The sequence below is a fragment of the Gymnoscopelus microlampas genome, assembly GCF_963454915.1.
Source record: "Gymnoscopelus microlampas genome assembly, chromosome: 17".
In the NCBI taxonomy this organism is placed as follows: Eukaryota; Metazoa; Chordata; class Actinopteri; order Myctophiformes; family Myctophidae; genus Gymnoscopelus; species Gymnoscopelus microlampas.
Window position 1 is genome coordinate 26,483,353 of NC_139954.1, and position 23,165 is coordinate 26,506,517.

The following is a 23,165-nucleotide window of genomic DNA, read 5'->3' on the forward strand; positions in this document are numbered from 1 at the left end:
GCTGTGGATAATACACAGAGAAACAGCAGGGGTTGAATGAACTGTAGTGATGTAATGTCATTATTGTTGAGCAGCAGTCAAGTTGTCTAATTAGTCCACAGAGATAGTACTAATAGGATGAGGGCAAGAGGGACATAGACACACACACTTATACACACAAGCACGCTTAGTCATTATGCAGATGCAGATGCAGATGCAGACACGCATGCGCGCACGCACACACACACACACACACACACACACACACACACACACACACACACACACACACACACACACACATAAAAAAATATATGGACAAAGGGACACATTACTTAAGCCCAATATGTATTTGAAAATACCTAAGTTCATCTATAAACTCACAACGCGTCACGCATGCGTGGCATTGTGAGCTTATATATCGTCTATTTTGGGTCCATGACACCGTCGTACGACAGAGCATAAACTAGGCTTTACTGTACAGTAGACTGTATTGAGGTCTCTTGATGCTCAGAGGGTTAACGTACCGCTCTGTTTCCATGGGCTCCCTAGCAACAGTCTCAACAGACTTTGAGGTGCCAGGCAGCTCACCCCATACTGATTTGATTAGAAAAGGCTATTAGCTTGGTTCCTCTGTGATTAGTAACAGTTTCCGTCTTTACAATATTATACATCCACATTGGTCCCTTTGTTTGTTCGTTGGTGTACATGGTATCAGGTTTATGCGACCCATGATTAAAACATATAGCCACAGAATGACAGCCTTTATGTGGCTGCTAAGGTTAAAATATATCAATATGTCCTATTGGCACACTCGCGTTTTGTTTCGGATGTGATCTGCTGCTCCTTGCTGAGGAAATTTCACCAGGAGCATCATGGCATGAAGGCACTTCACAAAATCCCAGCTGTTAGTCTTCAGTGTAGTCCATCTAATTGGCCAGAAGAGGGAGCTGTCTGCCTCATCACCCTTAATAATACGCACTGTATAGCCCACAGGAAAACCAGCACTGGCCTGATCCAGAAGTAGTCCAACACATACATAATAAAATCCAGAGTGTTCATTTAACTCTGAGAGTTAAATTAACTCCGGATTTTACTTTGTACATACAGAGGATTGGACAACAGCAGTAGGGAAAGAACTGGACCGTTATATCAGTTTAGGGTGAAGGCAAATATGGCAGTTATCTGATTAGATTGCGGTTAGTGTACCGGCCTGCAGTACACAGTGCAGTATATTCATAAGTAGACGGGTGAGATATTGGGGTTGTTTTGGTCCAGGGCCAGCCAGGTGCTGTGACACAGGGAGAGAGACAGAGGTAGCGGTGTGCTGTTTGCAGCTGTCTTATGAAGGAGGGAGATGAAAGTTGCTGTCGACACTTTTGTTCAGGCTCACATTAAAGGTCCCTTTGAAGGGGACACACTCAAAGCCACCTACTGGGCTTTAGGGCTGGGAATGGAGTGAACACAGCTGGAGAGGAGACACACTGATAAAAACACATCTCTGTCTGTCTCTTTCTCTCAATTATATTTGTCCACTTATCTTTCAAAATCCCACAATCCCACTATTAGGACAGATAACAAAAATGAATGAATGAAACACTGGATGTATTTTCATTCTCAATGTCCCCGCAGGCTCAACTTTTTCCACGACGTCCCTGATTTCCGGGTGCTTGCATGCGGAGGCGATGGCACTGTTGGCTGGATCCTTGACTGCATAGGTATATCCTATATCGACTCTAGACTCATACTATACATTACAGCTCATAGCCTTTATATTTTATGTTAAACTTAACAGTAACCTTTATTGATAGTTTGTTTTGTTTTGTTGGGCCTAAACCCCAAAACATTTAACCTGTCAGCACTGTGTCGTACTAACCTCCAGATAACTGTTTGTAATGGTGTGTCTTTGTTTACAGACAAAGCCAACTTCTCCAGGCACCCTCCAGTGGCCATCCTCCCTCTGGGCACAGGGAACGACCTGGCTCGATGCCTACGCTGGGGAGGAGGTGAGAACCCCATGGATCTATGTGTGTGTATGTATAGTATGTTACGAGAGAAAGTGTGAGTAAGAGAGAGACCATCTGAGTGAGAGATAATGAGATACAAGATTCTGCACAATAAAATGATCAGTGTTAATTTGTACATTGAGTTAAATTACAATGTATGTATACAGTGTCATAAAGCTCTTGATATGTGAAGACTTTGTTTTGCTTGAAACCCCCTGCCAGGCACTGGCTAGTTATATACAATATATATACAATAATTTGACCGTCTGATTATGACTACTTGATTGTTGTAGCCAACCCGGCGCTTACCCGGGCTTATGAATAGGATAAGGCAGTAGCCAGGAAACTGACAAATCCCAGGGTGTTTTGGAACAGTTGAATTATGTGATGGAGTCCATGTAGCTTGATGAACATTTAGACTAGGTTTAGCTGTGGGAGACTGTGATCTATTTGTGGACACATGTACAGTAGGCCCCAATTATTCTGTCCCTGCTCTGTAAACAACACTGCACATACTGTAGGCTGTTTTGTGTGGGCATATGGTTGGTTTCTATTCCTGGATATACAGATACAAATATACCGAAACTAGGAAATTACATAAATTATTATATCTCGGGATCCACATAGAAAAGGCATGGTTCCAATGTGGATCTGGGACTTCATCATGACTTCAGTCGTCTATGACAAAGCTATGACGTAGTGTATGACTCCACATTTGGGCAAGGTTTCAGTGCGATCACAGCCCAATTGACTTCCATTATAAAGATTAAAGTTAAGTATTTAAAAAAAAACATAATGTGAAACTTAGTGGAGGCACTTCTGTGGCCTGCTGGCAGTGTGCATGCATACGGTGTTAGGTGCTCATCGGTCAAGTGGTTTACGAGATTAGCTCCTGACAGACAGACACACAGACCTTCTCATAGACAACTAGCCTCTTGCAAACAAAACAAATCATATACCTAGGGCATAGCACGTAAAGGTAGTATTTATTAAACGTAAAACACTTCTTTTCACTGTAGTCCTCATTTACAAATAATAACATAAAGTAACTCAAGTTACAATGTATGATCAAACAAGAAATTTCTAAAAGCGTATTATACGTTAAGCATAATTAAGTTAAGCCTTAATTATACTTAATGGCCTTATGCCCTCAAGAATCGCCCGACCGATCAACTTGAAACTCGAGTGGAAGAACGGTTGGATTGGCAGTTTTCCAAAAATAAAGATAAATCTGCAAATACCCATTATGCCATATATCATGATGTCATGCTGCTCCAATCTCCCACCCACTCCTGGATTGTCCACTCTGGGTAGGGAATGAGACCTTACCCCAGGTGAAGGAGTTAAAGTATCTCGGGGTCTGGTAGCATATGCAGACCGCTGGGCCATCCCAGAATTCAGAGAAATTGCAATTGCAATTTAACTTTCAAATGTGCAAAAGTTTGGAGTATAAGTGCCATGAACATTTGTCAGAGAAACAGGGCAAGTGGCCATGAAGATTAGAGTTCTACGAGAACAAAAGATGTTAATTTATAAGATCAAGATCAACTCGTGCTGTGACACATAGTGAGCTTGTAGATCTGCTATCTTTGTTGAATGTTCATCAATTATGACTTGCTCAGAATAGCAGGGGACACTATGGTTCAAGTGGTTAAAGGCAGGTAGGGTGTAGGACGATTGAATTGAACCTGGCAAAGATTGAAGGGATATTAGGCCTGAAATTAATGAGAGGTAGGCTTTCAGACTGCTGTGGAAGGTGGCGCTGTAGTCCCGATGGAAGAAGGCAGTTCATTCCACACAGATTGGGAGCTATAGGGAGTTAGAAGAGTCTCTGCCGGCAGCAGCAGTGGTGGCCAAGTTGTAGTGGTGCTGGAGCCAGTGGGTCACCATTAAAGGGCAGTCAGAGTAATCACTAGGCTGCAGAAATTAAGGGGTTTCATAGGGTTGGGGCTCTGTGAAGTAGGTTGTTGGATTCAGAACTTTTGATTAATCTATAAACTGTTCTGGTCATCTGTGGATCACAGCAGGGCCATTTCATCTTTTCAGACCTTTTCATCTTTTTCACCAAACTCTACTGGGTCAATTTCTTTGCCATGTACAGCTGTAGAATATAATATCACTGCGTGTTATATCCTACAGTATCACATTTGTACTGTATACTTGTCCATGCTTAAACCAAAAGAATACGTTTGAGCTAAACGTAAACGGGTGCATTTCTCCTTTCCGACATGTCGCCTTTCCGACGTTGACAAACCCTATACCTAACCCTAACCCTAACCCTAACCTTAACCGCACGCGGAAGCCACTCGTCGGAGTGGTGAGATGTCGGAATGGAAGGAGCACCCCAACGTAAACAATTGACTGCATATGATTAGAATGTAGATCATTGTGATTGTGTGATTAAAATAATAATACACTTTTGTTGTATAGTACCTTTCAAGGTGCTTTACACAACCAAACAGTTCAAGAGAATATAAAAAGTTGACAAGAAGCTAAGAGCTACATAAGTATCAGGGGACACTGTACAGTTTTAGAGCAGCCTACTGTACACATTCAGTACTGCAACAACAAGGATACAAACCCTGGTAGCATAAGGGGAGTGGAGTGGGCTTGGAGGGTCCCAGCTGGGTAGCGACTTTGACCTGTGGTACGGGTGGGGGCAGAGGGTGGGGTCTTGATATACTTCACTACCAGAAGTAGTAGAAGGTGTAGCTTATTTACAGTTCTACAGCAGACTACTACACTATCAGCAGGAATGGTGTTGAATAAATGAGCAACAGTATTTACAGTGCAGTCCTTGATAAAAATCCAACTCAGTGCATTTGTGAACTACTATGTGGTACAGTATGTGGTGTTCTTCATGGCATGACAAGCTAATGTGGCTCACTCACAGATCACTTTGCTATCACAGAGGCTAAATTGAAGAGATATGTTTTCAGTCACGTCTTAAAAATCTCTTCTGAGTTCTGCTGCTCAAATACATAAAATGCTTTGAGTCGGGTATTCCTTAATAGGGTGTAATGAATCAGGGGTGTGGCTCTGCTTCTTTGCCTCTTCACCACCTGCATGTGATGTTTTAATGGTATTTAGCTATGTCTTCTTGCTATTGTATTGTCCTGTGGAAGTTGTGTTGAATTGCTGTGTTACCTTGCATTGTGCCTGGGGTGTTTGTTGCCAAAGACAATTCTCCAGCTGTAGTTGGAAAATAAAGTTGTCGTATTATAGTTTAATTGGTTGGTCATCTTACTGTCTTGTCTGTCCGATGTAGGTTATGAGGGTGGCAGCCTACTGAAGTTCCTACGGGACATCGAGCACAGCACAGACGTGGTGTTGGACCGCTGGAACATAGACATCATCCCTGAGGATAAGGAGGAGAAGGGAGACCCGGTGCCCTACAGCATTGTCAACAACTACTTCTCCATAGGAGTGGTAAGGAGACGGCTGCAGAAAAGAAAACCACTTGTACACTGTACCCTTGCTCTTTCTCAGTGTCTGTCCCCTTGTTGTGCATGCAACCAGGATTCACTTTTTGTTTTTCTACAATTTGCACCTGCATGTTTTTTTTGTTTTTTTTAAGCTCTTGGGCAGGTTAATGACCGTTTCCCCCATGTAATGGGAAAGAAACAAACTGCCAGGTTCCAGTTGCTTAGCAACCCTTTATCTCGCCGCGTCCTGATGGAGAGGCTGTTATAAGGCTCAGAGATAGTTTTTAATGGTTAGATGGTCTGTGTGAAGCTGTCTCAGACACAGCTGGTCTCTGATCAGACTCCAGTGCAAATAGGGGTGGATGTGCTGTCAGTACAAGTGATGTGAAAAATGAAGTACATTTCTCTTGACAAAGAATCAAAATCTTCTTGCAGTCAGTGTCAATTATGGACAATTTCCGTTTCAAAGTCATTGACTCGGTTGATGACCTCTAGGTCATCAAAAGACAGTATATTTACATGTTCTGGTCCTGCACATGGAGGCAAACAACTGAGATACTAAAACATAAACTGTTCTCCTGTAATCTCCTCCCTGCTGAACAACCTGTAGGAGTGACTAGTGCAGCGACAGAGATCACTTATCGCAGGTCGGGAAGATCAATAGAAAGAATGGAACAAACCGGGCTTGGGTCAGGCTCGGTTTGGGTCGTTAATGAACGCATATTTTTTGGGTCGCCGTATTTGTAGAATAAATACATTTTATAATTAATTAATAACAACTGTGTTTGAGCCTTTGTACACATTATTTAGCTCTGTATTATGTAAGGGATCTGCTTCACATCAGGGTATTGAAACCATGTCCACCATATTTGACACAAAATATCACAACAAAACAATTGTATTGATTTAAAAAGGATTTCATTGCTTATGGTATGGGAAATAGTCAGTTATAGTTACATTATGCCAAGGAGGTCCGTCCAGTGCGATGCGGCTTGTTTGTGAAACTCCAGAGGGAAGTGTCGATCAAATATAAATCAAGATTTTGTTACTGCATTGCCTATTACTCATCCCAAATGTTGGTGTGCTGTTTAGCCCTAAAATTAGATTGTGTGTTTGTTTACTCGGCCGATATGTTGGATACGACACAAACCAAGCATGGATAGATAACCCAGGTGCTCAGTCTACATCCAGCAACGGTCTGTTCTTCATAGCAGCGTTCTGCTGAATGCTGTGATTGACCAATAAGAATAGAGCATTCAACCAAACTGTGTAATAATGATATTTATAGTGTTATTGTAGTGCTTGAAGTGAGCACTCACAAGCAGAAAGAGTTAAACTAACTCTGGGTTTTCTCAGGGTCTTTTTTTCCATTAGAATTTTTTGCTTTACTGCAGCTTTCTATAAATAGCGGGCTAAGTCCCAACTTGCGAAAAATCAGCATGTAGTCCAAGCACAGCACAGGTGGGAGGACATCTTCTGCAATAGTCAATAAATCAGCATACATGTACAAACAACGCTGTCACACTGCAAAACCTTGAGTGTTAATTTAACCACTTGAACATAGTGTCCCTCTTCTTGGGTGTATACATTTGACAGAAATAGCAGATCTATAAGCTCACAACGAGTCACACTGCATTGCATTGTGAGCTTGTAGATCTTCTATTTTCGGCATATACAGTATATTTAGTGTAGCCCTTGGAAATTTGGCCATAGGGCCCATGGGAATACAGTAAACAAAGTATAGGGTTTAAGTTGTTAACTCTCAGAATATGTAACTTTGACTTAAATTAATTGTGTGTGGTTACTCAAACTGTGCAATAAGTAAGGCAGTAAGTACTGTCTTGATAGTTAGGCTATTAGCCTTGGAGTTTTGTCATCCCCTGCGCTGACTTGTCACCGCAGCAGCCAACTATCCTTACTCTGAAACACACTGACATCATTAATCCCCAAAATAAAACTCTTACTCATGGCATGTATGGCCATAAATATGCAGTGGTGACATACAGTATGCTTGAAGCAGACAGTGCCTGATCATCACACAGGTAGAGGTATGGGGGAGGTTTTGGCAAGGGGAAAATAAACCCCAGCCGTCATATAATAGCACCCATGGCTATCTCTGCTGCAACAAACGTGTGTGTGTGTGTGTGTGTGTGTGTGTGTGTGTGTGTGTGTGTGTGTGTGTGTGTGTGTGTGTGTGTGTGTGTGTGTGTGTGTGTGTGTGTGTGTGTGTGTGTGTGTGTGTGTGTGTGTGTGTGTGTGTGTGTGTGTGTATTGTGTATTGTGTATTGTGTACACACTTGTGTGGGTGGTTGTAAACATAAAGCATATGGCATAAAATTGTTTGTATAGAGGTCGTTGTGGACATCCTGTATATACAGTACACACACGCACGCACGCACGCACGCACGCACGCACGCACGCACGCACGCACGCACACACACACACACACACACACACACACACACACACACACACACACACACACACACACACACACACACACACACACACACACACACACACACACACACACACGCGCGCAATGCAGGTTTGATGGCAGCATTTCCTGAATGAATAGCAAGGCTCAAAGCTGTCTTGTTTTATCATATGTGCAATGTGTATTCACTAACCCTCTGACCTTCTCCGAACAATGGCGTGTCTCTTCTCTGTGTCAGAGGAGGAGGCTGGAGGGCTAAGGGTGACAGGGGGTAGACACAGGGGACAATGTTTTCTCTGTGGTAGGTCCCCGTGGCAGTGCCACCATGTCACATATAGCCTGTGGATGGTATTCTTTTGACAAACATGCAGTGTTGGTTTTTATCATATTGACATGTTGGTCAAGTCAAGTGCCAACATTGAGTGTGTATTGAGTGCAAATTATAGGACTTTGTCTCAGAACGGATTTGGACATTCAGTCTTCAGTCTTAAAGGGCCATATACCAGTGGTCTGGCATGTTTAACCCATCATTTAATACGACTAACAGGATACTTGACATTAGTGTTGCCCAATTTCCAAACAAAGCATACAGGAGTTTGTTTGATTTTCGAAGAAGCAACTGGATACAGTTAATTTCAGTACAATATGAAAATCAACTTGCAAAGACTTGAAACTTGCTTCAGATAGGTAATCAAACACCAGTATAACTGCATGGTTAATCTGGATGTGTGTGGCTAGTCAACTACAGTGCTGGTCTATTAATCATTTACTAAATACTTAACTATTAGATATGTTTTATTTTATTTTGGGGAGTTTTGTTTTACACATAGATTTTTTGTATGCAAGCACAAATAATTGGTAAAGTATAATTAACAGCAGCATTGTGCATGCCTGTCATACAGATTTGCGCAGCGCTGGTGGTGTGTGTATATACGTATTATGGTGCCTGTGAAGTACTGCGACTGTTCCATTAATAAGGCCGTGACACACTGAAAGTGTCACACGCTGGCTCTCCAAAATATAATCGTGCTCTGAGAGGCTGCAGTCAATTTAAGCAATGGGTGCGTTTGACAACGCGTGTGTCCGACACTTTCAGTGTGTCAGGGCATAATACTGTGACCACTCTCCAATGTGGCATGGTCATTAAACTAAGCGACAGATCGCTATGCCTCCAGGAGTCCTGGTGACAGATGGCCGCTTATCTGGGCGTAAAATGACACCTGAACAAACCAACGACTGACTCACACTCAGTGATGTAATCATTAGCGGCCCCAAAATCTTTTTCAATAACCATATTGGGTTAGCGTTTCCTGTCATCCCAACACGTCGCGGTGTGACGTGTTGTAAGCTGGTAGTTCGGCTCGTTCCACTATTCGTCATATACTGTAGGGCTTAAATGGTTATTTATGGACACAATAGTGGGGAGCATGTGGTTGACCAGGACCAATGCACTCAAGGCTACAGATTAAAATGTAATCTATTGTGGAATTAGACCGTTTGCGTCAAGAGTTGTCTTTTCTGCTGTTAAAGTGAAATTACACTTTGGTAAAGGTTTGAGTTGTGTAGTTACCATGCCATGATGGAACTCCAAATATTGGTTGAGATATCTTCAGTAGTTGCTCCATTGTTTATACATTGATCATTCAAAATAGTCTCCCCATAGAATTATATTGCACTAGACTTTCAGCACATAAACAAATATGCAAACAAAGATTCTGCCAATCCTATATCCTATATTAAAATTGGTTGGCCCGGCGGGTGGGCGGACCTCTGATGTCACGCTCATGTCACCATGATTCAGCCATAACCAGGGGTGCAATGCTCAGTGGACGGGGTTGCACGCCGAGCAACCACTTATTTGGCCAGGGGGACGCGCAGGCACACGCATAGATTTAAAACTACTTTAAATTCACACTTCATCATTATAATTTAATGAGGCTACGCACAAATATGGAGTGTGTTGTCTAACTTCAATGTGTCATCGTGGCATCAGGCGCAGAACATCAGTCAGCTCCATCGCTGATGTCATCAGTACATGCCCTTTGTGCCCATATATGGAGCTGACTGATTTGTTTGCGCCTGATGCCATGACGACAAATTGACTCAGACAACACACTCCATATATATATATTTTTTAAATAATTTTTATCCCACGATTTTGTAACCCTTTTTTCACCCGGTGCCAATTTGCTAAGTGATCCTGGGCACTACACTCCCCCCACCAGCCTAGGGAGGCCAGTGCCGAGCTCATGCCTCCTTCAATGCATGAGAGCCAACTGACCTTCCTGTCACCTGACAGGGGGAGTTTCCCTGGTTGGACGTAGCGCGTGGAAGGAACACGTTATTCCAACCAGTTCCCTTCCCCTCCATCAGGCGCCCCGGCTGACCAGGGGGAGGCAGTATAGTGACCAGGATTACTACATGTTTTTGTGAGGGTATTAACTACCCTAGGAGACACGGGGAGAACATGCAAACTCCACACAGAAAGGCCCTTTCACCAACCCCACCTAGGGTATGGGCGCTGGTGACGCGGAGGAGAAGACACACCCCCAGTGCCCACACACTCCATATTTGGGCGTAGCTGCATTTGGAACTCCTTATATGGTTATGGCTGAGACATGAGCGTGACGACGTAGTGAATATAAGATCTTAGATGACAAAATCTTAATAAGAAATGTACTCTAATTTCTCATTTAGGAAATAAATCTAGATACCAATCACCTTGTTTGTTATTGTTCTAATAAGAAAAGACGAGTACCTAAAAAACGCCTTTGTTTGTAATGTTATACATTGGTACATTCAATTGGACTAACAATTAATGTTATATATGGCTAGCCATTCATTATTGAAATGCATCTCTGTAAGTTGACTTTTGCAGAGGAGGCCAATCTTTTGATTTGTAGGTGTGTTCATCATCAGGTCAGGCCAGTGGGTTTGTGTTTTGCTAGGCAGCAAACAGCAACATCAGCATCCACAACCGTAAGACTAAGATTAGGATAGATGGTTATATGAGACCTCTGCTTATGGTTTCAGTTTCAAGTCCTTGTTTCCTCCTACGGTTTTATATTGCAGTCTTCTGACTTGCCTTTGAGTGTGTGTACTGGACTTCAGTCAGACACCATTTATTGCAATGATATTACATTGTATTTGGTGGTGCGACTTTGCTCCTGTGATGCTTTAAAACAATCTGTGCAAACATAGCATGACACAGACTCTGAGATCACAACCTTGAGAACCTAAATGCTGCATGCAGAAGGAGGCATGGGGGGTAGAGGGAGTTAGTTCACTGATGAGCTTCCTTGTTGCAATGTGAGATGTTGAACATCTGCTTTATTTAGTGAATAAAATCTTATTTTGACCAATCTGTATGATAGAATATGTTAATATAATAGAACTACTGTAACACAACTGCAGTTGTATTTGTTCTTCCTGATATTCTATTGAGAAATGTGCATCCTGTGACCACTACTGGTTGACAAGTGGTACTGCCTTAGCTCAAGTGTAAAAATGTCAGCACTTGCACGGGGGACCCGTGTTTGAATCTTGAGTAGGGCATGAAACTTGAAATAGGGAGCAGATAGCATGGGGCTGTTTTGACTTAGGTGCATGCCTGAACTAGTGCAATGTTCTATATTAGGGTTAGATTCAATAGAATACCCAATATTTGAACAAATCATACTAATCACACTAAGAACATTAAATATTATGCAAGTTCAGTCAGATAACTCACGAGTCACGAATAGACACGAATAGATTGAAACCAATAATAGCTTGAGAACATTTTATTTATAAGTGTGAATATTATATTTGATGTTGGTGTTCAGGCTCTGCTATACATTACTCCCTGCCCCAGGGTAAACAGAACCCTTAGGAAAAGCAGAGCCTACTGGGTGGTGCTGGGGTGGTGGTGGTAGCAAACAAAGCACATACAGCATCAGTAGCAGCACTGACAGCAAGAGGAAGTGTAGTGAATCAGGTAAGCTTAAGTAGACCGCCAATTTGGTCACCTGCTTGACACGTCACATACAGTACATCGCCCACATAGTGCTGCACATGCGTATAAACCTCTCAAGTGTATCTGCCTGAACTAGCTCGGAGGCTACGCATCATATGTGAAAATACCAAATTATTTCAGGCAAAAGGATAATGATTACATTATTCTGACGTTCTTGATGGCGTTCTATTTCACGCCATCATGTTGTGTGCGCATTTGGGTAAAATATCTCTCTATAAAGTGCCTTATCTTGCCCCTCAGCCTGGAAAGAATCTTGTGAGAGTAATTACAGAGAGAGGGGGGAATGACACCATGTCAGCAGCCATTAAAATGCCACCTCGTGTTGCAAGGAAGACGATCCCTTTAATGTGTGTACATGGGTGGATGTACCCATAATATACAATGTACAGTATATATGTGTTTGTGGTGTGTGTGAGTCGGTGTGTGTCTGTCTGTAGCAATTTGTTATTTGTGTGTGCACATGTCTGTAGGTACGCACGTGTGTGCAGGTGTTTGTGTACGTGTGTTCGGCCAGTCCCGGGGAAGCTGATCTCGCTGGCATGTTAGAGAGATGAAACCTTAGGACCTGTGGTGCTCTGCCTGCTTATGGGTAGCAGGTCATGAAATTGTAGTTGACGATGGTATTTTGACATTGAACATGGGAACATATAAATTAAATTTGAATTTCTGTTTGCCTTTTAGGCTTTGTCAACAAAAATGCATAAGGTAGATATGACCAATAACTTACATATGAAGCCTATTATGGAAATATACAAAGAAATGACTGACAATGACCGGTACCAATAATCAAAATAAATAATGTACTATGGTCAAAACAGGCCATATCCTTATCCAAAATAATGAAAATAGGCAATCTACAAGCTCACAAAGCGTTGCAGTGTAATGCGTTGTGAGGTTGTACCTCCGCTTTTTTGTCTATTTTCACTATTTTTTTAAACGAAATCTTTCAAAAACGAAACAAAATTGCCGTAGCCGCCCAAAATAGGGACGCCAGATTGAAAGTGGTTAAAGGAGCATTGACAACTATGTGGAAATAATGTTGGAAATTTGACATTTCTGTTCATTTCATCCAGCTGTTTTTATACAGATGAATGGAAATGATTTTAACGATTATGAGAAATAGTTGTTGTGATTAGCTCAAATAATTACAATCAGGGGATTGTAATGTAATAACTGTGACAGGCCTACTTATGGGAGGTGTACACAGCAAAACACCCCAGGATTTTGCTGTGTCGAAGCTTCGGCAAGCACTGTGCTCAGCCCTGACTTGGATACCGTCTAAATACCAGTGTCTTGTACTTTAGCTGCCATCTCCCTTTGGTGACATTATCTGTGCTGACATTATAATTATCAGTGCTGACATTAAGGCCAGTGGTACTTTCCTCGCTGCTAATGCGCAACGTAATTTGCAAGTTGACGATATGGCTTTGTTTATATGTCATTATTATAATAACGCTGTTAACGGTGACTCCCTGATAATGCTGCTAAAGAACTAGCATAAACGTGTTCATGCGTCTCTATGGTGTATAGATGGGCTGTCCGTACAGTACCAGTCGTAGGCTATTTGCTCAGACAAGAACAAGGCTAAGCCACAGGGGAACAGAGTGTGTGTGTGTGTGTGTGTGTGTGTGTGTGTGTGTGTGTGTGTGTGTGTGTGTGTGTGTGTGTGTGTGTGTGTGTGTGTGTGTGTGTGTGTGTGTGTGTGTGTGTGTGTGTGTGTGTGTGTGTGTGTGTGTGTGTGAGAATGTGCAGGGAGAGAGAGAGTGCTGGCACGCGCTGAAGGTCAGGGGAAGTATCAGTGACAGGAAGTCAGTGACTGCCAGGTTGGGACCAGGTTACCACAGTAATGAATGACCGTGCTGAGTGACACCTGGCCAGTCTTAAAGATAGGAGAACAGTCTTCAGTTAAGACCTATATTTCTTTGTATGACTAATAGTGAAAATAGCTGATCTGCAAGCTCAAAACGCATCACGATGTGACACGGTTGTGACACGTTGTGAGTATAGCAGTATTGTTTTTTGCAGCAAATAGGGATGCCAGGGTTAAAGTGGTTAACATACATTTCTTCATTGCATTTTTTATTGTGATATTATCAAATATATAACATATCAGACAGTCTGCATTTCCCAAAAGGAAATGCCTGTATTTAATTCAGTCTGACCAGAAGCTGGGATAAAACATATCTTTTACTGGCTATATATAAACATTGGCATGTTTTATCCCCATCCCCAGAGCAAATTGTACCCTGGCGATATGAATTTCCCAAGTAGAGATGTAAGTAGTTGAAGGAAATAAATCTGCACAGGGGTGTTCTTTTCAGTGCCGCTGCGCCAGGGCGTGTCCACCTGTGTGGGCCTGCACATCACACCTCGGGGGACCACAACTACTACCCTGCCAAGTTTGCCGGGGGGCCACAAGGCACCCGGTTAGCGTGTGTGAGGGCCTGGCAAGAGCCTTGATAAAAGAGATTATGTACAGTACAAGCAGGAGAAGACTTGCTTCCCTGTTCACCACAAGACCTAGCCAGCAGCGGCGAGCTGGTAGCAAGAGGGAAGTAGACATGCCTTGTGCCTTCCCTCTAGTTACTGCTCTAGATGCATCACAGCAATCTGTTTTCTTGTTACAAACAACATACACATGCATGCACACCCACACACATAGGCTGTCCCTTCCTCTGTCCCTTGCATAAGAGAACTCAGACAATGTTCAAAATTCCACTTGCTTGTTCCCGCTCAGTCCTGTACCAACTGCAACACTCTCATATGTTCATGGTGAACAGTATTATGAGTCATAATGGCACCTGTTATCTACAGCTCTGACATGGACACAGATGGAACAAACAATGTGTGGTTACGCAAAGCACAGCATGTGTACAATACTTCTGCTTCTTTATCTCATTATTATTATTATTATTATTAGTAGTAGTAGTAGTATCATTATTATTATTATTATCTGTGCCAACTGCCAACAGAGGTTGTGTTTTTGCCCCATTCTGTCTTTCTGTGAGCAAAATAACTTCAGAATGAATGGCCGCTGTGCTGGGGTGGCACACCGTGGATATGGGTTTGAATCATGTTCGTGGGAAGGAAGCCAAGTAGGGAGGAAGGGGCCAGCTTCCGAGTTGTAAATTGAGGCTCTATAGGAAGAGACAGTTCATATGAATGGCCTGTAGTCTCACCCCTGCTGGTGTCAGAAGTAATTAAGCTCCATTCAAGCGGATGGGTTTTTGCCGAACTTAACACTTGATTTTATTACCTTAATAGACATGGTCATAAATACTATATGCTTCCAGTCGCTAGTTTAAAGTCTTCTATCAATCACCATGATATGCGTTTTGGTAAATTATGGTCCCATTTATTTTAAAATTGATGATAAAGTAGGGTATGCTGTAGGAGGGGCGTGGCTACCTTGTGATGATTTGATTGACAAGCTACACAACCAATAGCATTCATTCCCCACCCCCGCTCTGGCCACACATTCGGGGTTGTAAGCACACTATATCCTCCCTGTATAAGGCCATGGGCTAGAAATACAGGCGAGTGACTGTATATGCGGCGGGAGATATACACAGGGATTTACGCTGTTGTTTTTTCCACGCTTTGCAGCTCTTCCACGTTGATAAATCACTTGGTGTATGTTGTATCACGATGGCTTTTGCCTGCTTGTCTTTGCCTGACTTTGGTGAGTGAGGCGAGTCACACAAAAATGCATCATTGTTGGAGGACACATGTTTACAATTTTGCTTGCTGGCTTTCGCTGTGTGAGCATACAGTCAGCCTCACATTTGTCTCTGGTTCAGCACACACTACTGACCAGTAGTTACACCTCCAGTATCAGATTCCTAACTGAGCCCAGCAGGCAGATAGAGATGCTATTTTTAAGACCTGATATTTGCTGATGTTGTGGGATCCAAGCACGTTACTGTAGCTCTGGTTCAGAAGGGTGATTGATGCAGAGGGCAGCCTCGGAAGAACAGCTCCAATGGATGGATTGCAGGGTGACAAGTGAAGACGCGTGTCATTGGGCATGACCAGCTGTCTTTTCTCCACCTTCCGCCCTTCTCTCTGGCAGGCGATGAAACACCTGCACTGGCTGGCAGGGTGGCAGGATGCCAGCCCACAGTGCCCACTGCTGGTGTGGTCTGTTAGAACACCAGTACTCCCTCGGCTTTTACTATTAAATGTACAGAATATGCAGCAAGAAGGAGATAATGGAGGGCGGAGGGTGGAGGGTGACAGCTGGCTGCTGTTAGCTCTACTACAACCCTTGGGAAGAATCTATAAGTCTACCATGTTTAGCCTAATGACTATGACTCATTGGTATACTAGGACATTATTACTGCCGTAAATCTTCTGAGGAAACCGCTGGATTCAATTAAAGTATGAAAATCAAAAATAGTCCCTGGAAAAAACGTTGATTTATGATTAGCTGTAACATGAATGACTTTGGACATTTCCTAAACAAGCTAAACAAGAATAAAAATACAAATAAACCCATTAATGGGAAAATGGTCAGTGTTCATGTAAATCCTATGGCCAAGGCTGTTAATACAATCGCATGTTTTGATGCTGGTGTCCTTTTAATACAGTTTTTAGAAAAACCTACAGGACATACCACAACGCTAAAGCTTTAAATAAAAACTCCTATGAGAAAGGAGCACATTACATCCACATCCACTCTCTCAAAGGATGCATCCATATAATGAGCATTTGATTTTCCCATCTGCTGTAACAAAAAGGGTCACACAACCCTGACCGTAACAGAGAAGACTCGTAAACAGGCAGTCAGGGGCAGAGAGACCTTACCACAGGTAATGGATATGGTTGGCTAGAATCTGCCAGTGCGCATCGCTACTGAATCATGCACAACAGCCTTGCGTCTAAATATAGCTGCTGATTTGTAACAATGACAGGTGAGATTTGTCAATAATTCGATATCAACCCACATTACCTCGCTCATTTATGTTTGGGGGAAAAATGGAACAGAAGGAAAAATGGCAAAATTGCGCCACTGCTCCAGCTACTCCCCAACGGTATGCACACTGGTGTGCCGTGGGACAAGTCCAGGTGTGCCTTTTGTTTGACAACCACACCTTATTATGGTAATATATAGGCCTACAAAAATGTATGAATAATCTTTTTTATTTACTATATCAGTATATTGTGCGCACTCATTTCCCAAATTGGTCTACAAGCGTTGCTTTCGTTGTGAGCTTGTTGATCAGGGCCCCTATTTTTGTCACTGCTAAACCCACACCCGCTGCCCACTAGCCGTGAATTTCTGCCCACTGCCCGTGAATTAGGGATAAGGGAGCTGGCACTGTCCCTAAACGTTATTTTGTGGCCGCTATACCCGCTATTCATTATGCCGACTCCACTATTTGCGCCTGGAGGTGTGGCCGTGGGCGTGTTGTTACATTATCCCCAAAATTGCTATTTTGACCACACACGTTTGGGACAGCACATAGTGGAATCTAAACCCACCTGCTAAGAGAAATTGGTTTGGTAGAGCGTGGTGCCTGCAATGGATATCTGGAGTCGGCCAGGGCGCACACAACGGCACAACATTCAAGGTCTCCCTCTCTCCTAATTCACAATAAATCTCTGTGATTATAATTTTCCTATAATCAGCAGATTATAGGAGATGTGTTTATGTAAGATGATAGTCTATTCAAAGAAGACAATTTGTGCGTTGCGCAATGCAATGCTCTCCAAATTACACACTAATGAACTGATTACAAAAATATAAAATTATCTAATCTCTAATTACTCTAATCAGTAAGGTGATACGTATGTCTATCAAATGTGGTTTTATTGAAAGGCAATAAAAGGCTCTAGCCTTTTATTGCAGAATTTGCGAGAGGAATAAGCATCTAGGTCTATGAAAACGAGCCCAAAATAAGTGACTATAATAGGCCACATGAGCACTTCAAACCTATATATGTCTATTTAAACAATGTGCATATTTATATATGTTGGCTATTTGAAAATAGCCGATCTACAAGCTCACAACTGCAACTACCATTATTTACAAGCAAATTCACAGAAAAACAAGCCCAATGTGGCTTATAATAAGCAGACCTGGCAACACTGCAGACAGGGAGAGAGGAGAGTGTAAGATTGCATTGGGGATAATGGCTTGCGCAGTCTTCTCTTAAAGGCAATTACATCTGGCATGGTAATTGGTTTTATTATTGTAACGCCCAAACCACACCTATGCGGGTAGTGCAGGGGTTTTGCGGGTAAGGCAGGTGTCCCAAAATAGCAACTTTTGCACGTGAACGCCCCCTGCGCAGTCCTAAATCCCAAATTAGTGGGTTTAGCCTGTCTGGCCCTTTATAGGGCCCCAGGTGTTTTCACTATGAATACAGGTGTGACAGGTGTGAGATTTTGACTTGCCCATTGGTGTGCCTTGGTCATAAAAGGTTTGAAAACCACTGCACTACTCCGTCACTGTGGCTACAACCAGTTACCCCATTAACCCCATTAAAAATCCCCTCCCAAAAAATCCCATTCAAAATCCCAAACGTAACTGTGTTCCAAAAAGAAAAAAAGGAGTCCAGCAATTCTGTCGAGTAGTTGGCTTTGTATCGTGTATGATATTCAAATATAAATATACACAGTCTCTGTTTGGAGAAAATTGTATTAATTCTGCGGCGGTACCCAGAAGTAGTATTGGAAAAGTACAATAGAAAATCACGTGATTCACTTTCCCCACTGAAGCACATCACACATCACACAAAACATTCCTGAGATTCCTTAGAATTTGTAACATTTGTTGATGAAACAAATGAGAACTGACTACGTTACTCTCCTACACAAAGGAAAAAGCCAATGGGTCCTGCCGGCGACGCCGGGCATCGGCCGCATGTGTAATGGAAAATGTAGTCGTTAGGTCATTTCTCTGAGAAGCTTGAGAATTTGGATTTGTAGGCGCCTAGGCGGCCTTTTTATTTTCTCACTCTATGAATAAATGTGTACTTTTTCACAGTCAGATGATGCTCCGTAACCATAGGAGTAAAATCGCCAAATGAGGGAAGAGGTAGTGAATGAGAAAAGTCCTTTAGACAAGCAGCAGGCACTGTAATTATCAAGGCATTAGTCACAGTGCCTCCATGCATTAGATGCGGTAGCAGCAAACTGTATTGTCTCATGTATCATGTCTCCCATTTTGGCCCCCACCCCTCCTACCAGTGTATTCCAGGAAAAACCTCCCCATCATCTGTTCAAATCCTTGATGCACCCAACATAGCGACACTTTCCATACTTGAGCTTACCATTATCACCTTACAGGTGACAGGTAGGGTATTATTAGCCTGGGACCAGACGAATCTGCGAGTGCAAAAAACAATTGCACTCTGCGATTTGGGTCTGGCACCGCTCCATAGAGAATCCATTTCCTGTTCCAGGAGACGTGGGGAACCAATCAGGGCTCAGTATTCGAATATGGGAGGCTGTAATTGGTAGTTGGTTGTAGGTCTAACCAATTGCGTCGAGGGCTATTGTTTTGATCCCGCCCCTTGGGAAGAAAAACGTCCTCATGGAAGCACCAGACTCATATCCACGCAGTGATATAGTCTAGCTACGCCAGGCTAGGGTATTATAGGTTAGCCATGTGTTTGTATACTTCTTAGTGCCAGGACCTTAATGGAAACAAGCCCTGGGCTTATTGGGTTATCCTTTTAGCATTCTTTTGTATAAATCTGTGCCACTGTGCCTTTTTTTGGGCAAACTATTAATAAAGTATTCAATCAATTAATCAAAAGCTCCGTTGTCTGTTAACACATTGAGTGCCATAAACGAGAATCTTCGTGTTTGCAATTTAAAAAAAAATAAATATACCAGTGAAAAGTAACTTTTGTTTAATTGAAAAAGTTACGCAGTATGACTTTAAGACGTCCGGTTGACATTATTTGTATGCTCATGTATCATCCTGAACCTTCTTTGAACTTAATATGTGAGATGGACGTGTATTAGCGAGAGACAGATGCCACCCTACAGCTGCAAGTTGAATCTGGGCAGCTCTGGTCAAGCTCAGGCTCTGGTCATCATGTTAAGTGGGGTCAATTTAAGGGTGGTCTGTTTGACTGATCACTTCCACTCAGACTTTAAAGTGTCCAGTCCAGTACCAGATGTACTGCCACACAGCTTGGAATAACAATAAGCAGGAGTCCAGCTTGTCAATAAAGGCTGATATGGGATTTGTGAAATCGAATATCATTTTTAATTTGGAGGATATTTGAATGGTGCAGTTCCGCACTATGGTAACAACTTGACCAACTGAATGGTGAAAATCTGCTGAAGTAGTCATGAACACATGTTTTGATTTGCGCCCATCTCCTCTTAATCTATTTAAGCTGTTCTAGAAAGAAGACCATGTAGAGCAACTTAAAATAAAATGCAGATTATACTTCAGTTTGTTCATCATTCCAAAGATTAAATGAATGCTGCTGTCATGTGCAGACAGTCATGCTGTCTTTGTGTGACTTATCTGAGTGAAGTCCACCTCTGGCCTATAGGTCAGGGGTTAAACAAAGGGGAGGGCAGGGTCCTGATTGAGCTGCCCCAAGGACCATGTAACCTTTCATCCAATGATCTTTTTCATTATTATTAAACCTGCTCAACACATTTTTGCAGTTCTATGAAATCTTTGACCATGACATTTTATTTATTTATATAAATATATTGTGTACGTATGCAGTACATGTATGTAAGCATATATTTACATGTGTTTTGCATTTGCTGCACATGTTTGTGAGTGCAATGTAGTGTCAGGTGCCTGTGTGTGTGGGATGTTTTAAATAATATAGTATGTATGTAGTATGTGTGTGTGTGAGTGAGTGAGGGGTGCTACAGTATGTGTGATTGACCGTGTGTGCATAGCTGCCTGTGTGTGTGTGTGTGTGTGTGTGTGTGTGTGTGTGTGTGTGTGTGTGTGTGTGTGTGTGTGTGTGTGTGTGTGTGTGTGTGTGTGTGTGTGTGTACACGGTACTCCTCAGTGCTAATTTGACACTGACAGTGCACACGTCCTTTTCATTACATTTATTTTATTTATATGTTTATTTGACAGGGACAATACAAAAAACAATGAATCAGTTATAAAAACATGAAACCGTTGCAATTGTACCACTCTCTGACTTACAAATGGACATACATTTACAGTGAGGATTTTACTGTGCAGATTTTACTGAGGGCCTCCAGGTAATATTCGTTCTCTCCCACAGGACGCGTCTATCGCCCACCGCTTCCACCTGATGAGAGAAAAACACCCAGAGAAGTTCAACAGCAGGTGAGAACAGTTCAAAACCCACTATGTGTCTGATTGCTCTCTGACACATGCAGAGAAAGAACAAGACGGGGTATAATAATGGCCTGGCTTCCATGTGGATCTTGGTTTCTCGCCCCCTCCCGTTTTTATGCGATAGCTTCTGGGAACTCAGATTAGGATCTCGATGACATGTTGATGATGTCATATTGACACTGTGATGTCATATTGATTTTCAAATTTAGAGTTATTTGACTTCCAGTATACATTAAAGTTTTAAAAAGTTAGATATTTCAAAAGGTAAATTTGGTCAATCCAGTGGTTTGCGAGATTAGCTCTGGACACGCACACGTATGCACACACACGCGCACACACGCACAAGCACGCGCGCGCGCACACACACACACACACACACACACACACACACACACACACACACACACACGCACACAGACTCTTCTGGATGGCTTGCCTCCAAGGAGCCACGCTGTGAAGAAATATGAGAGTAAGGTTTAAAAAGTAACAAATATAGTTTAAAAGTATAAAAACCAAGTTGGGTCCACTCTCTGTTAAATGAACACTGAGGATTTTACAGTATAGATTGTGGTCCCATACTGATAAAGTTTGTCATCAAATGGGGGCCCGTGGCCTAATCTAATGCTTATCAAACTGGGGGACATTGAAATGAAAAAGGTTCACAGTGGCTCAGCAATCAATACCAGGACAAAAGATACCCGAGTTGTGGGATCAATACATTGGCATTGCCTGGTTTGTCCTAGAAATTATGTGAAAGAGATGTCAGAGTCCACGATTAGTTACATTGGCTGTATTTGAGGTTTCTATAGATAGACAACACAGATGCAAGCACTTCACTTCTTATTCATGTTTTCTGTGGCCACAGATGCGAATGCTGTAATTGGCAATTTATAGCATGCACTAGCTGTCTGACTTTAACATTGTTCCCAATCCCTGCCTAATGAGATATTTGTATTGTCTCCGTTGGATGCGATTTAGAAAAAACACTAATTGCAGGAAGCAAGCTTTGCTTGTTAACAACTTAAGCCTTATATACTTTGTATGATCAATTGCGAACATAGCAAGCTCACTTTAGCTTGTAGATCTGCTTTTTTTGGGGGGGAGGGGGTGGAAAAAGGAATGCCAGGATTTGAGTGGTTAAAGGCAGCTAAGTATTCTGTCTACATTTTAGGGCAGGCTACATGAAATTCAATGAGAGTTAGATGAGGTAGATGGTAGATGAAATGGGACCTTTTAAAGGTGTTTTTTCCCTTGTGACTGACATTACGATTAAATAGCTCTCACCATCCTTCCAGCACGACAGGAGGTATCTTCAAATGGCAATGAATGAGGACAAGGGAATAACCTTTTAATTACCGTAAATGTTATATCATGGCTGCTGTCTCTTTCTGAAAAGCACAAAGGCAAGAGAGAGAAATATAATATAATGCAGAATATTATAACATTATAAAAATCTCACCTTGACCAGATTAATGGCACCATTCATGTGATGGCACGATGACCCAACTTTATAGAAATGACGGTTTAGCTATGGCAAGGGGCGACTCTTGCATTCACTTGGGCATGCCCTCCGTAAGAGTTCCCAATACCACCCCCTAAAGTGGATCATATTGTAAAATAACTTACCAGAGCTATATCCACAGTTACAAATAAAAGGATGTCTGTCAGCTTATTAATCGTGATGTTCTTTCACCAGAAATAAGCGCGTACCATAGACTGTAAAAAAAGTGTGTTCATGAAGTGCCTGCAACTAGTAGCTCTCTCTCTCTCTCTCTCTCTCTCTCTCTCTCTCTCAAATCTATTTTAATACCATTTCAATTCAAAGGGGCTTTATTGGCATGAGAAAACACGTTTACAATTTCCAAAGCAAAAGTAGAACAAACTCTCTCTTCCTTTCTCACCGCATATGTGCTGTTCATAGATAATATGCAATTACAACTATCCAATGGCAATGATTGTTTTCAGATTGTTTGCGATTATGAAAAGGCATGGGTGATTATAA

At 42.3% G+C, this 23,165-nt stretch overlaps 1 protein-coding gene across 4 annotated transcripts in view; it reads left to right on the top strand.

Annotated features, from left to right (window-relative positions):
* Nucleotides 1-23,165, top strand: part of dgkg (diacylglycerol kinase, gamma) — a 108,735-nt gene that overhangs the window by 53,937 nt on the left and 31,633 nt on the right. For all 4 annotated transcript variants that reach the window (XM_084085265.1, XM_084085266.1, XM_084085267.1 and 1 more), the window contains 4 exons: nt 1,612-1,697; nt 1,896-1,985; nt 5,254-5,414; nt 21,087-21,151. In XM_084085265.1, coding sequence (XP_083941391.1) covers nt 1,612-1,697; nt 1,896-1,985; nt 5,254-5,414; nt 21,087-21,151 — 402 coding nt within the window. The remainder of the gene's footprint in view (nt 1-1,611; nt 1,698-1,895; nt 1,986-5,253; nt 5,415-21,086; nt 21,152-23,165) is intronic.